This window comes from Cetorhinus maximus, chromosome 2, assembly GCF_964194155.1.
Source record: "Cetorhinus maximus chromosome 2, sCetMax3.hap1.1, whole genome shotgun sequence".
In the NCBI taxonomy this organism is placed as follows: Eukaryota; Metazoa; Chordata; class Chondrichthyes; order Lamniformes; family Cetorhinidae; genus Cetorhinus; species Cetorhinus maximus.
The window spans coordinates 77,796,005-77,811,872 of NC_135880.1; the positions used below are offsets into that span (position 1 = coordinate 77,796,005).

Sequence of the window (15,868 nt, forward strand, 5' to 3'; positions counted from 1 at the left end):
AGGAGCAGGGATGTCTTGCTGCAATTATACAGAGCCTTGGTGAGACCACAGTTGGAATATTGTGTGCAGTTTTGGTCTCCTTATCTGAGGAAGGATGTTCTTGCTATAGAGGGATTGCAGCGAAGGTTTACCCGACTGATTCCTGGGATGGCAGGACGACATATGAAGAGAGATTGAGTTGGTTAGGATTATATTTGCTGGAGTTCAGAAGAATGGGAAGGGATCTCATAGAAATCTATAAAATTCTAACAAGACTAGACAGGGTAGATGCAGGAAGGATGTTCACAATGGTGGGAGAGTCCAAAATAGGGGTCACAGTCTAAGGATACGGGATAGACCATTTAGGACTGAGATGAGGAGAAATTTCTTCACCCAGAGAGTGGTGAGCCCGTGGAATTTGCTACCACAAAGTAGTTGAGACCAAAACATTGTATGTTTTGAAGAAGGAGTTAGATATAGCTCTTGGGGTGAAAGGGATCAAAGGATATGGGGAGAAAGCGGGAGCAGGCTATTAAGTTGGATGATCAGCCATGATCACAATGAATGGCGGAGCAGGCTTGAAGGGCCGAATGGACTACTCCTATTTTCTATGATGTGGCAGGACTGCAGAGCTTAGATCTGATCTGTTGGGTGTGGAATTGCTTAGCTCTGTCTATCGCTTGTTGTTTGGCATGCAAGTAGTCCTGCGTTATGGTTTCACCAGGTTGATACCTCACTTTTGCGTATGCCTGGTGCTGCTCCTGACATGCCCTCCTGCACTCTTCATTGAACCGTGTTTGATCCCCTGGCTTGGTGGTAATGATGGAGTGGGGGATATGCTGTGCCATGAAGTTACTGATTGTGGTTGAGTACAATTCTGATGGCCCACAGCACCACATGGATGCCCAGCACTCCAGGACTCCTGAGCCTTGAGCCTGCTAACAGCTCCCAGGACTTCTCTGTGAGCTGCAAACCACATGAGGTCCGAGTTGCATCCAACACCCTCTCCCAGCAAACACACTGACGAATTGCAACCGGAGAACCTTCTTAAGCTCCATCCATCTCTAGGATGATGTAGCATTTCAGGATTTAAACTAATTTAGCTCCAACTCCCAAAACAAAACATCTCTCTGGACTGAGACAAACACAGAAAATGTTTGAAGAACTCAGCAGGTCTGACAGCATCTGTGCAGAGAGACCCTCCGCCATTTCACCCAACTCTCACATGATGCCACCGCCAAACACATCTTCCCCCTCATCCCACTCTGTCAGCATTCTATAGGAACCATTCCCTTCGGGACACCCTGGTCCATTCCTCCATCACCCCCAACACCTCATCCCCCTCCCACGGCACCTTACCATACAATCGCAGAAGGTGCAACACCTGTCCCTTTCCCTCCTCCCTCCTCACCGTCCAAGGGCCCAAACACTCCTTTCAGGTGAAGCATTTTCTGTGTTTGTTTCAGGTTTCCAGCATCCGCAGTATTTTGCTTTTGTTTTTGAACTTCTTTGCAGGCAGTGTAGACATCACTTCTCCATTTCTCCAGCTAAATAAGCCCACCTGCTGTTTTATGGCTCTACCTCTTCTATCCTAACTCTATTAAACATACTTGGATAACTTTCTGAACTGCTATTTTCTTTTAGGTGCTCTGGCAATCTCTAATGCCCATCATTTTAATTACCTTAACTTCACAACAATAATCTTTACAGAACTTGTAGCTTACCACCACCTTCTCAAGGGCAGTTAGGGATGGGCAATAAATGCTGGTCCAGCCAACGAAGCCCACATCCTGTGAATGAATAAAAAAAAACTAAACATTACCTCTAAAACATTAGCATGAACCATGAACTAGACGTTTGTCACAGACCCTAATCCTCTTTCTCAGATTAAAGTATAGAATTACATTTTTCATAAATTATTGTAATAAATAATTGTTAGAAAAAACTAGATTTTTAATTATTAGGATGCTAATTAAATGACTCAATCCTAGGTTTACCGGAGATGCCCACTCAACAAATTTTCCCGATTTCATCTTTGACAAGACCATTAGGACAGAATAATTGGCCATTCATTCATTTGCTGTTAGCTGTCATATACGCCTACATAAATAACACATTGGTTGTAAAGTGCTTTGAGATGATCTGAGGACATAACGCAGAACTATAAAAATGCAAGTTCATTAGTTTGTGCCTGCTTGTTTTCTTCTTTACTAATGAACTTTCATAACCTGCTTTGTTACAGGCAGCTAGTCTTATCTTACAGTTGCGACAGAAATGGCATAGTCTGTTCCTGAGACGTATGCGCGCTCCATCAAAACCTTGGACTCAGGTAGATGAAGCAACCATCAGAGCAATCATTGGAGTCCTTAGCAGTGAGGAGCAAGCAGCAGGGCTACAACAACCTTCTGGAATTGGACAAAGACCAAGGCCTATGTCTTCGGAAGAGCTTCCAGTCTCCTCATCTTGGAGGTCGAACAGTAGGAAGAGCTCGGCAGAAACAGAGTTTTCAGATGATTCTTCCAGTACTGAATATAGGGAAAGGTAGAGCTATGATAATACTACAAATTGAACAGTAATTTATTTGCAAAATATCTCCAAATGTGAAGAAGCTTTACTTTTAGCATCTAATCTTAGATGTTACTAAAACAAAATTTACATGGAATAACACCATATCCTGTGTCATGTATTGTCTGATGACCTCTGGATCACTCCATTAAATTACTAGGTGATCTCTAGATTATGTAATGATCTTTGTGTACCTAGCACATTTAATAGAACAAATGAAGGAAGAACAGTGACATAAATGAAAATAAATCAACAGCTGGTGGTAGAAGTTTGAACCCTTGTGAATGCACTTCTTAATAACAGTAATTAAATAATTAATTACATCATCTTTCTGAAAGACACTGTTCCTTTTCAAGCTAAGGGCCCAGATTTACCTGCAACAGTAAAGTCGGTGATGCATGTTGTAAGTTTCAAAATCTTGTGTGCCGATCTCACCAGCGATAACTTCCTCTGTATTTTCCTGCATTTCTAATTATAATTCACTGAATCAAACAGAACAGTGAATCATTTGTGGCACAAGCAATGGCCAATACAGCTATCCTGCTGTTATTTGTCATGGTGGTAAAATGCAACATTTTAACTTGGTTGCGATTGTTAAAGATTCCTTTGATATAACATGGGAATTGGCTTTGGTGTATTTTGCTAAAGTTTTAAAAGTTCTGTTTCTATAAAACAAATAAAATATAGAAGCGCCCATAAAATGTGTCAGTAGAATGGAACCCACTTCTTCTTTAGCCTTATTTTAGTTGACTGTGACCTGGTTGAAAAGATTCTATAATCACGTCAAATATTCACAAACCTTACAGCAACATGCATGGAAGTTTCGCATACCTGATCTTTTCCGCTATTTTGAACACATGGAAATTCAGATTTTAAAAAGGAGGGAAGATGAATGACCAGACTCCTCCTCTTGTGACTAGTGAGGCAGTGACGTTAATTCTCAGCAAGGATTCATTAAAAGAATCAGATTTAAGTGTAATTTTACATAAACTGCCGACAAACATCTGTTGATTTAGATTGCACATTTTATGGATTTTAAGTTATATATTACCTTTAAAACGTAGCTACCAACTAATTAACTGTGTGCCTATGGGGATCCCTTCCTATCCTGGATATTAACATCAGCCAGTTGCTCTTTTTTGGATAGATCAAATGAGGTTTTTCTCTACAGATATAATTAAATAGACAAAATCATTTGCATAAACTATATGCTGCATACGTTTGCTGTTAACATAGGACCAGGAGTAGGCCTTGCAGCCCCTCGAGCCTGTTCGGCCTCGCGGCCCCTCGAGCCTGTTCGGCCTCGCGGCCCCTCGAGCCTGTTCGGCCTCGCGGCCCCTCGAGCCTGTTCAGCCTCGCGGCCCCTCGAGCCTGTTCGGCCTCGCGGCCCCTCGAGCCTGTTCGGCCATTTGATTAGATCATGGCTGGTCTGTACCTCAATGCCATTTACTGATCATTGTTCCATATCTCTTCATTAAGCCCCAGTTTCATTCTCATGGTGGTGCAAACCTTTCTGATAAGATGTTAAAGGAGGCCTTGTGTCCTTCTCATGTAGATGTAAAATATCTCACAACACTATTTCATAAAAGGGCAGGGGAATTCTTCTCCTCGCCAATACTTATCTTTCAACCAACATCACTAAAACTGATTATCTGGATATTATCTCAGTGCTATTTGTGGGACCTTGCTTTGCACAATTTGGCTGCTGCGTTTTCTATGTTACAGTAGTGACTACACTTGAAAAAATACATGTTAGCATGTCACAAGGCCATGAAAGGTGCTGTATAAATGCAAGGTCTTACTTTCTTCCTTTCTTGCTTTCTTTTTCTTCAACTAAGTCATTAATACATATGGTGAAAACTTGCTGTCCAAGTACAGATCGCTGTGGAAATATCACTTCTCACATCATGCCAAACAAAGAATATGAATCCTTTAACCCTACTTCCTGCCAAATGGCCAAATACTGACCCATATCACAAGGTTACCTACAATTCGGCGCATTCTCTGTGCTCATCTCTTGTGTGGCATCTCATCAAATGCCTTCTGGAAGTCCATATGGACAACATCCATAGACACTCCCCCATATGCCTCTTTAAAAAATCCAATTAGATTAGTCAAGAGGAACCCATGCAGACTCACCTTTCAGCTGCAACATTTGGTGCAGGAGAGGAAGGGGACAGGAAAACTACAAGGCTAATGCATGGTCAGGCAAAGAGTTACATCAAGGAGTAACAGAACTATTTCCCTATTCCACTTGTGGCTCTGCATCGATATTTGTTTTCCTGCTTCTTTAATAGCGTAGCATGTGTTGCCACTTTTTCTGGGATCCCTGGAAGCATAGGGAAGATTTTTGCGACAGCGGGATTTTACTTTCCTGCTGTCGTCAATGGGATTTATAACGGCCCGCCGCATTTTACGGCCTCGTCCCCGCCAAAACGGGGCCGTAATATTCTGCCCATAGAGTGTGCCTCCAAAATTCCACTGCTGAGTTTGAGCTAACTGGTGGTCTTTAAGAGGGTCTGCAGTACAGTAAGAAAGTCTGAGTGATGTGCTCCAAATCTAAACTTCCTATGGTCAGTAGATTTGAGTTGAACAGATTGACCATTTAAACATATTAACATAATTAAGTAAGATGGGTTTCTATCCGCATACGATGACATTTAAGTCACACATGGCTTCACCTTGTTCTGAGGGGTGAAAATTAGCTAGACTGTAATGTTTACCTGTATAATTTGCAGAAGCAGTGATCTTAACCCTGCAAATACTGCATTCAGCAAGAAAAAAATCTGATAATTTAATGTATACTAAAAGGCTTTATTTTTGTCTCACCATCTAACATGTCAATCCAAGTATTTGGCATATCATTGAATCAAGCCATCCAATCATTTTCAGATATCCAATGTGATTCATGTTCTTGGGTTCTTGTGTTGGTGGTCTTTATTGACAGCTGCATTGTGGTGAAGATGTGTGTTGTGCCTCAGGAAGAGAGAACCAGTGACTTTATATTTCTCTTGACAGATGGTTCTGTGGCCAAGTGTTTCCAATTTCTTTTGCTTATTTGGCTATTTACACTCAAATCAATGATTAATTTGCAGATGGCAGAATCTGAACTAAATCAATGACTTTGTGAAGTAGTTTACCATGGAAAAAGTGAGCAAACCTGTTTAAAAGATCAATTTTATGTTGGGAAAAAGCAGAGGAGAATTGTGAAGATTGTAATTAAATTTGATTTATTGCCTGGGCAATAATAATGTATTTTTGTCCACCTACTGAATGAGTTCATATGGCGTCACGTATTTTCTAGCAAGTCAGAATACAGTGGTAAGGGTTCTCTGTTATACTCCAGATCATGGTAGCTTTACCTAGATATTGGGCTGGTAGCACACTGATCTGTAGGGGCTGCACCTTGAATACAAAGATATTTATTTTTATGATATTTCTAGGGATGTGAGCACGTCGAAATCTACTATTCAAAACCTCAGAATGCAACAGAATTTACCTCTTACAGGAAATTTTTTTTTAAAGTTGGAATTGGTGTTTGTTAAATGGATAGCTTATTATCTGTGGTGAAAAATCATCAACCCGATACATTAACTCTGTTTCTCTCTGCACAGATGCTTCTTGACCTGCTGAATATTTCCAGCATTTAGCATTAAGGGGAGACAGTGGCATGGTGGTAATGTTACTGGACTAGTAATCCAGAGACTAAAACTCTGGGGGCATTGGTTCAGATCCCACCTATGCAACTGGTGGAATTTAAATTCAATTACAAATCTGGAATGTAATGGTGACAGTTAAACTATCATTGATTGTCGTAAAGAAATCTGCCATCCTTATCTGGTCAGGCCTACATGTGAACCAGACCCACCCATGTGGTTGATTCTTAACTGCCCTCTGAAATGGCTTAGCAAGCTGCTCAGTTCAAGGACAATTAAGGATGGGCAACAAATGCTGGCCATCAGCGACACCCACATCCAATGAAAGAATTTTTAAAAAGCAATTTCTGTTTTTATTTCTGATTTCCAGATTCTGCAATATTTTGCTTTTGTGTTACTATCCCTGTGCTGGTTTGGATGAACCACCTTCCAAACCCATGACCGCTACCAGAAGGATAAGGGCAGCAGTTACATGGGAACATGCCGCCTGGAAGTTCCCTTCCAAGCCACTCACTATTCTGACTTGGAAATATATCGTCGTTCCTTCATTGTTGCTGGGTCAAAATCCTGGTACTCCCCTAACATCACGTTGGGTGTACCTACACCACATGGACTGCAGCGGTTCAAGAAGGCAGCTCACCACTACCTTCTCAAGAGCCATTAGGGATGGGCAATAAATGCTGGCCTAGTCAGTGATGCCCACACCCCATTAATGAATTTTTAAAAAATGAAAAGCACTAACCACCATGATGTCAATGTATGAATGTAAGATGATGGTAACTGAGCTATAAAATATAAAAAATAAATGAACATTGCCTCGAAAGACGATGGGATTAGAATTTTGCGGCACGGGGTAGATCATTGGCCCATTACTATTGTGTTGTGTCTCTCAAAGAGCTTTCCACTTGTACTCCTTTACCCTGCCTTTAATGGTATAAACCAGCATTTTCCTTTTTATAGGGTTCAATTAAAGTCGCAGCAGCAGCAGCAGCAAAGGTACAAGGAGAGGGGCTTCCTCCATCCTAAGAGGAGTTCTGATGACCGGTCAGATCAGTCATCTGTAAAATCGACAGACAGCAGCAACTATCCCAGCCCCTGTGCCAGCCCATCTCCACCACCTTCAGGCAAAGTAAGTATGTCTTTTGAAATGCTCTCTCAGAATCATTGAATGTGGTGGTGCAGAAATAAGCTATGCAACATATCGAGCAGAATGTTCCCAGCTGCATGGAGGTGGCTTTGAAGGCAGGGTACCAGGAAATTTAGGGGAAAAGGCATTGGGATGGCCCTCTAACGTTGTTACCACCTCTCGCAATTTTTCTGGAGGCAGATTCAAGAAAATGACTTGCCCTGCAACTGAAATAGGAAGCCAATGAAAGTGTTAATGAGCCAATTCGTGACCATTTTTAGAAGGAATTTGAATTTTCCTGGTGGTGCATGGTTTTGCTTCTCTCCCACTCAGGAGTCAAGAGTACAGTGAGAAATTGGAGCCATAAGGTGCATATGCAACGTTCACTTTGAAGGTCCAAAATGGCAAACCTCAGGCCATCCACCTAGGAAGGCTTGCAAGTCTGTGTTTCACCTGCAGACAGATCCAGCAGATAGTGCTGGGCATGAGGGGTTGGTTGCCAGCCCCATCTTCAATATCGCGCCTCCACCTTGTGTTGCCCTATCCTGCTCTATGCAGTTCAGCATCACACAACCTTCAGAGCCCTGCCAGCAGCCCTTCACTTCAGGTACTCAGGCTCTCCCATGTCCCTTGGCTGCCCACCATCCCTAATTGGATGGCAAATGTGGAGGCATCCTGCTGATTGGCCACCTCCTGTAAAGTTAAGAGGATGAATCCGCTGTGGCAGTGAGCAGAGATGGGACCCTGAAATTGTCCCAAATATTTTCAAAAGTAGGGAAAATTCAGTCCATCGTGTCAGTGCTGGTATTTTTTTTATTCCAAACTTTGTTCCCTTTATGATTTAACATTTATCTCTTTCAAACAATGAATTTCTTATTAAAATAAAAATTTTTTATAGTCCTCCCCTTTAATTATTTTTATAAATATCTTACATCTGTGTCCTTCCATTGTCTCAACATTGTTTAAATAATTAATCATTTACTCAATTTATAATCCTTGATAATTCTTAAGACTTTTGTCAAGATATCATTTCATTTTAACTTTTAATTGTCATTCTACGTTTAAAATTTCACTGCTGTCGACCGGCAGCTTCATCAAGGCCAGGACTTGGTGAATTCAGGAGATGAGTGCCTTTATACCTGCCTCCTCTATCCAGGTGTCTGCCTGACAAACTTCTGAGATTGGGCAGTGTCCCATTCCCAGGCCCTCCCTAAGGCTTCTAGTTCCGCTACAGGATTTCCAACCTCACCCGCCACCACTAGGCCCCCAATTTCCCCCGAGGCCTCATTGTCCCTCCTTGTTAATTGTATATTAATTGTGTTTAAATGTAGGCAGGCAGTGAGCATTAACTGGGGTTCCCTTGTGCCCCTATAAACGCTAACTTAAACAATGCCGTTGAGTTAGGAGGTGCTTGATTGTAATCTGTAAATAAATACCTATAACAGTGCATAAAGATAGGGCCCATTTATATCTTATACCAACTGGCCTTCTGGAATATAACACCAACCCACAATGGAACCACTGACCTCTTCGCAACCCCTTGGATCAGCAGCCCACCTGATCACCCCCCCCACCCCCCCCCCCCCCCAAATCAACCCCTCCATCCCACACCCAATTGATCATTCCTTCTGATCGACTTTCTCCACCCTTCATCTTGGACTTACCTGTTCCTGCAGCCTTCACTGGCTCCCCCACTCAGCTGGAATCCAGCTTGTCAGTCAAGCCGACATCTGGGCAGAAAACCAATCGGTGATATCATGCACACGCTGAGGGGTTGAAACTCCACAGCATGAGGCAAAATGCCCAACTGCGGGTCCTCATGACCTTCTGACCGACCTGCTGCCTATGGGTAAAGTAAGTAAATCTCCCCCTGTTGTCATAGCAATGTACAAGAAATGGCAGTCAATTTTTTTCTGAAATAAGGTCCCACAAACAGAAAAGCCTCTTGATGTTGATACATCATTTCATTAATTATAGATCAGAGATCTAAGTTTCTGATAAAACATTTCTCACTTTGCTGAAGAGCCCGATTTCGAAATAGTAGGCTTGAACTTAATTCCCAGTATTAACGTTCACATTTCTGACTCTCATGGAGTCTTCAATCTTTGTTGGCTATGTGGAATGATGAAAAACCATCAGGATCCATCTCGCTTTAAACCTGCTGCCAAATCACTAAGGAGTAGGATAGATTGCATTTTTTGTGGAGATTATATCTTATAGCCCTGCCACTTAGGCATATGGAATGTTCTCTCTTCAGGTATTGTCCCCTTCTCCTTTTAAACCTGCTATCATCATCCCTGTCTTGAAAAAAAAACAACCCTTGGTTCCACCATTCTTCCAAACTACTGTCCCATCCCCAACCTCTCTTTCTTCTTTCTTGTACTTGTCACCTCCCAAATCTTTCCCATCTTTTTTGGAGCTCCATATTTGAATCCCACAGCCACAGGACCAAAACAGCTCTTATCAAAGTCAAAAATGGCATCATATATGACAAAGGTAAACTTTCCCTCATTCTCCTCAACTTGCAGCCTTTGACACAGTTGACTACACCATCCTACCCCAGTGCTTTTCCAGTGTCGTCCAGCTGGGTGGGTATTTGGAGTGAGGGGTATTTGCTAGTACTGTGGGAGAGGGTTTAAACTCGAGTGGCAGGGACATGGGAACCTGAATGGGGAGACACAAGAGGGAAACAAAGATGGAAATGAAAGATAAAAATTTAAAAAGCAAAAGTGGAAGGCACAGAAAACAAGGACGAGCAGCAAATAGGGCCATAGTACAAAAAAATGTGTAAAAATGTTAAAAAGACAAGTCTAAAGGTACCGTATCTGAATGCATGGAGCATTCACAATAAGGTAGACGAATTAGCAGTGCAAATAGATGTAAACGAGTACAAAATGATTGTGATTACGGAGACATGGCTGAAGGATGACCAAGGCTGGAAACTGAATATCCAAGGGTATTCAATATCTGGGAAGAGCAGGCAAAAGGAAAAGGAGGTGGGGGTGGCAGTGTTGGTAAAGGATGACATCTGTGCAATAGTGCGAGAGGATATTGGCTCAGAAAACCAAGATGTGGAATCAGCCTGGGTGGAGCTGAGGAGCAACAAGGGGCTGAAAATATTGGTGGGGGTTGTCTATAGGCCTCTAAACAGTAGTGATAAGGTGGAGGATGGCATTAAACGGGAAATTAGAGATGCATGTAACAAGGGTGCCACAGTAGTCATGGGCAACTTTAGTCTACATATAGACTGGGCAAACAAAATTAGCAGTAAAACTGTGGCGGATGAATTCCTGGAGTGTGTACGAGATGGTTTTTTGGACCAGTACTTCAAAGAACCAACGAGGGAACAGGTATCCTGGATTTGGCGTTGTGCAATGAAAAGGGGTTAATCAATAATCATGCTATGCAGGGTCCTTTAGCGAACAGTGACTATGATATAATAGAATTCTTCATTAGGGTGGAAAGTGAAGTAGTCCAATCCGAAACTAGGGTCCTAAATTTAAACTGCGGGAAACTGCAAAGGTATGAGGAGTGAGATGGCTACGATAGATTGGGGAACTTCATTAAAAGGCACGACGGTGGATAGGCAATGGCTAATATTTTAAGAAATGAATGCAGGCAGTTGCAACAGTTATACATTATACATTCCTTTCTGGGCACAAAAATACAACAGGAAAAATGGCTAACAAAAGAAATTAAGGATAGCATTAGATCCAAAAAGGAGACATATAAAGTTGCTACATAAGGTAGCAAGCCTGAGGATCGGGAGCAGCTGAGTATTCAGCAAAGGAGGACCAAGAGATTGAGCAAGAGGGGGAAAAAGAGAGTATGAAAGTAAACTTGCAAGGAATATAGAAGTGGACTGTAAAAGCTTCTATATGTATGCAAAAAGAGAAAAGATTAGTGAAGACAAATGTAGGTCCCTTACAGTCCGCAATGGGATAATTTATAATGCCGAACAAGGAAGTGGCAGAGCAATTAAACAGCTACTTTAGTTCTGTCTTCGCGAAAGAAGAGACAGCTAACTTCCCAGAAATGCTAGAGAACCAAGGATCTCGTGAGAAGGAGATTGAAGGAAATTAGTATTTCTAAAAAATTGTGCTGGAGAAATTAATGGGACTGAAAGCCGATAAATCCCCAGGGCCTGATAATGTACATCCCAGGGTACTAAAGGAGATGGCCATAGAAATAGTGGATACGTTGGTTGTCATCTTCCAAACTTCTGTAGATTCTGGAACAGTCCCGACAGATTGGAGGTGGCAAATGTAACTCCACTATTTAAAAAAGGAGGGAGGGAGAAAACAGGGAACCACAGATGGATTGGCCTAACCTCAGTAGTCGGGAAAATGCTAGGGTCTATTATAAAGGATGTGATGACAGGACATTTAGAAAAAGCAACGGGATTAAACAAAGTCAACATGGATTTATAGAAAGGAAATCATGGTTGACAAACCTACTGAAGTTTTTTGAGGACGTAACTGGCAGAATAGATAAGGGTGAACTGGTGGATGTAGTGTATTTGGATTTTCAGAAAGCTTTTGATAAAGTCCCACAAAATTAAAGCACATGGGATTGGGGGTAATATATTTGGCATGGATTGAGAATTGGTTATCAGCGAACGGAGAGTAGGAATAAATGGGTCTTTTTCGGAGTGGTAGGCAGTGACTAGTGGGGTACTGCACGATCAGTGTATGGGCCCCAGCTATTCACAATATATATCAATGATTTGGATGAGGGAACCAAATGTAATATTTCCAAGTTTGCTGAAGACACGAAACTTGGTGGGAATGAGAGTGGTGAGGAGGATATTAAGGGGCTTTAAGGTAATTTAGACAAGTTGAGTGAGTGGGCAAATACATGACAGATGTAGTATAACATGGATAAATGTGAAGTTATCCACTTCAGTAGGAATAACAGAATGGCAGAGTATTATTTAAATGGTGATAGATTGGGGAATGTTGATGTACAAAGGGATCTTGGTGTTCTTGTACACCAATCACTGAAAGCAAGCAAGCAGGTGCAACAAGCAGTTAGGGAGGCAATTGTTATGTTGGCAGTCATTGCAAGAGGACTTGAGTACAGGAGCAAGGATATCTTACTGCAGCTGCACAGGCCTTAGTGAGACTACACCTGGAGTATTAGGTGCAGTTTTGGCCTCCTTGCCTAAGGAAGGATATACTTGCCATGAGAAGTAGTGCAGTGAAAATTCAGCAGACTGATGGCAGGAGTGTCATATGAGGAGAGATTAGGTTGACTAGGGCCAGTATTCAGTGGAGTTCAGAAGAATGAGGGGATCTCATTGAAACGTATAAACTCTTGACAAGGCTGGACAGTTTAGATGCAGGGATGATGTTTCTCCTGGCTGGGGGGGGGATCTAGAATAAGGGGCCACAGTCTCAGGATATGAGGTAGGCCATTTAGGACTGAGATGAGAGAAATCTCTTCACTCAGTGGATGGTGAATCTGTGGAATTCTCTACCACATAAGGCTGTCACTGAATATATTTGAAGTCACTGAATATATTTACGAAGGAAATAGATTTCTAGACACTAAAGGCATCAAGGGGTATGGGGAAAGCTCGGGAGTACGGCATTGAGATAGAGGATCAGCCATGATCATATTGAATGGCCAACTAGGGTCAAGGGGCCAAATGGCCTACTCCTCTTATTTTCTATATGTGTTCCTCTAATTCTGACCTCTTGTGCATTTCTAATTTTAATTGCTTTGCCATTGATGGGCATGCCTTCAGTTGCCTATTCCCCAACCTCTAGAATTCCCCCCCTACATCTCTCCACCTCGCTACCTCGCTCTGCTCCTTTTAAGACACCCCTTAAAACCTACCCCACCTGGTCACCTGACTTAATATCTCCTTATGTGACTTGGTATTACATTTTGTTTTATAATGCTCCTCTGAAGTGCCTTTGGACGTTTCATAACATTAAACATGCTATATAAGTATAAGTTGTCATGAATCTGCTTTATTGAAGTGGATTTCATTAGAATGAATTACGGTCTGTAGTCATACTTGATTTAAATTATCTTCAGATTACAAAATAGCAGAGTTTTTGATTGTAGGTTGTAATTCTTTTTTAGGAGCACTGTTTTTTGCATATTTAATATACTCAAAGTACAATTCTATTTATTTAATGGTATATCTCAAATATCAACTTGTGTTGCAGCCTAGTTTCAGACAGCTTTGCAGCTAAAGTAGTTGAGTACTAACTGGCAACTAGTATAAAAAATCTTGAGTCTTGGGATCAAAATTGCCTGGGGTGAAGAAATTTTGTCTGTTGTCCGCCATACTTATTAGGTGTAGTGCATTATCAACATCGAAGGAAAGTTCTGAAATGTGATTCAGGCCATCTCCTGCCACACGATATAAAGAGACTTTGGAACAAGATGAAAAAGAATTTAAAAAGTAACAGAATCATCTAATTTGTCTTTAGGGCTCTAAATCTCCGTCACCGAGGCCAAATGTACCAGTTCGCTTTTTCATTTTGAAGAGTAGCAACCTTCGTAATCTTGAGATTTCTCAACAAAAGGGAATCTGGTCCACTACACCCAGCAATGAACGAAAACTAAACCGTGCATTTTGGGAAAGCAGCATTGTGTATCTAGTATTTTCTGTGCAAGGATCAGGGCACTTCCAGGTGAAAAATTATATTATAAAAATGTATTTAACAGCTGTGTATTTATTCTCTTCAATTAGATTGCTAATGAATGAACGTTATGAATTATCCATAATATTTTTTCAAAAGTTTTCTTTAAACTTAATTTCTTAAGTAGCTTCTCATTTGGTACTTGATTTAACAAATAAGCAAATTGTGAGTTATCTGTGTTTCATTCATTATTCCTTGGGTTGAATTTTCAATAGATTAAGTGCATTGCTTCTTCAGCTTCTGAGAAACAACACTTTATTTCATAGTACCTGTAAAAAGGCTGTTTTGTGCAATAATTTGTTGCATTATTGCCCCATCAGTCTACTCTCAAAGTTGTGAAAGGTGTAGTTGACAGTCCTATTAGGCAGAATATGCTCACCAATACTCAGTTTGGGTTTCGCCAGGACAACTTGACTCCAAAACTAAAACAAAAATACCTGGAAAAACTCAGCAGGTCTGGCAGCATCTGCGGAGAGGAGCACAGTTAACGTTTCGAGTCCAAATGACTCTTCAACAGAACTAAGTAAAAATAGAAGAGAGGTGAAATATAAGCTGGTTTAAGGGGGGGTGGGATAAGTAGAGCTGGATAGAGGGCCAGTGATGGAGATAACCAAAAGATGTCACAGACAAAAGGACAAAGAGGTGTTGAAGGCGGTGATATTATCTGAGGAATGTGCTAATTAAGGGTAGAAAGCAGGACAAGCAAGGTACAGATAGGAGAGGGGTGAAATATAAGCTGGTTTAAGGTGGGGGGGCCCCTGTCCTAATTTTACTCAGTTCTGTTAAAGGGTCATGAGGACTCAAAACGTCAACTCTTTTCTTCTCTGCATATGCTGCCAGACCTGCTGAGTTTTTCCAGGTAATTCTGTTTTTGTTTTGGATTTCCATCATCCGCAGTAGTTTTTTGTTTTTATCTAAGGTACAGATAGCCCTAGTGGGGGTGAGGTGAAGGAATCAAAAAAGGCTAAAAGGTAGAGATAAACAATGGATGGAAATACATTTAAAAATAATGGAAGTAGGTGGGAAAAGAAAAATCTATATAAATTATTGGAAACAAAAGGGGGGAATCTAAAAGGGGGTGGGGATGGAGAAGAGAGTTCATGATCTAAAATTGTTGAACTCAATATTCAGTCCGGAAGGCTGTAAAGTGCCTAGTGGGAAGATGAGGTGCTGTTCCTCCAGTTTCCGTTGAGCTTCACTGGAACAATGCAGCAAGCCAAGGACGGACATGTAGGCATGAGAGCAGTGTGGAATGTTGAAATGGCAAGCGACAGGGAGGTCTGGATAATGCTTGACTCCAGAACTCTTTGCAGCCTTGGTCCAAACATGGGAAAAAGAGCTGAATTCCAGAGGTGAGGTGGAATTCAGCTGACACTAAGGCAGCATTTGATCGAAAGTGGTATCAAGGTGCCCTTGTTTTATAGGTCTCAATGGGAATCGGGAGATAATTCTCCAATAGCTGGAGTCATACATATCTCACACAAAAGGTGGGTGTGGTTGTTGAAGGCCAATCACCTTCGACACAGGACATCACTGTAGGAGTTCCTCAGGGCAGTGCCCTAGGCCAACTATCTTCAGATGCTTCATCAATGGCCTTCCATTCATCATAGGGTCAAAATTAGAACATAAGAAATAGGAGCAGGAGTAAACCATTTGGCCCCTCAAGCATGCCCTGCCATTCAATAAGATCATGGCTGATTTACCCAGGCCTCAACTCCCCTTTCATGCCAGCTCCTCATAGCCCTGAACTCCCCGATATTTCAAAAATCTGCCTACCTCCTTTTTAAATACTTTCAGTGATCTAGCCTCCACAACTCTCTGGGGTAGAGAATTCCAGACATTCACTACTCTCTGAGAGAAGAAATTACTTCGCATCTCAGTTT

The 15,868-nt window shown here is 41.7% G+C and overlaps 1 protein-coding gene across 3 annotated transcripts in view; it reads left to right on the forward strand.

The window, feature by feature from the left end:
- The window catches only part of ythdc2 (YTH domain containing 2), a 188,957-nt gene that overhangs the window by 140,005 nt on the left and 33,084 nt on the right, over nt 1-15,868 (forward strand). For all 3 annotated transcript variants that reach the window (XM_078566322.1, XM_078566327.1, XM_078566335.1), the window contains 3 exons: nt 2,222-2,520; nt 7,161-7,329; nt 13,773-13,976. In XM_078566322.1, coding sequence (XP_078422448.1) covers nt 2,222-2,520; nt 7,161-7,329; nt 13,773-13,976 — 672 coding nt within the window. The remainder of the gene's footprint in view (nt 1-2,221; nt 2,521-7,160; nt 7,330-13,772; nt 13,977-15,868) is intronic.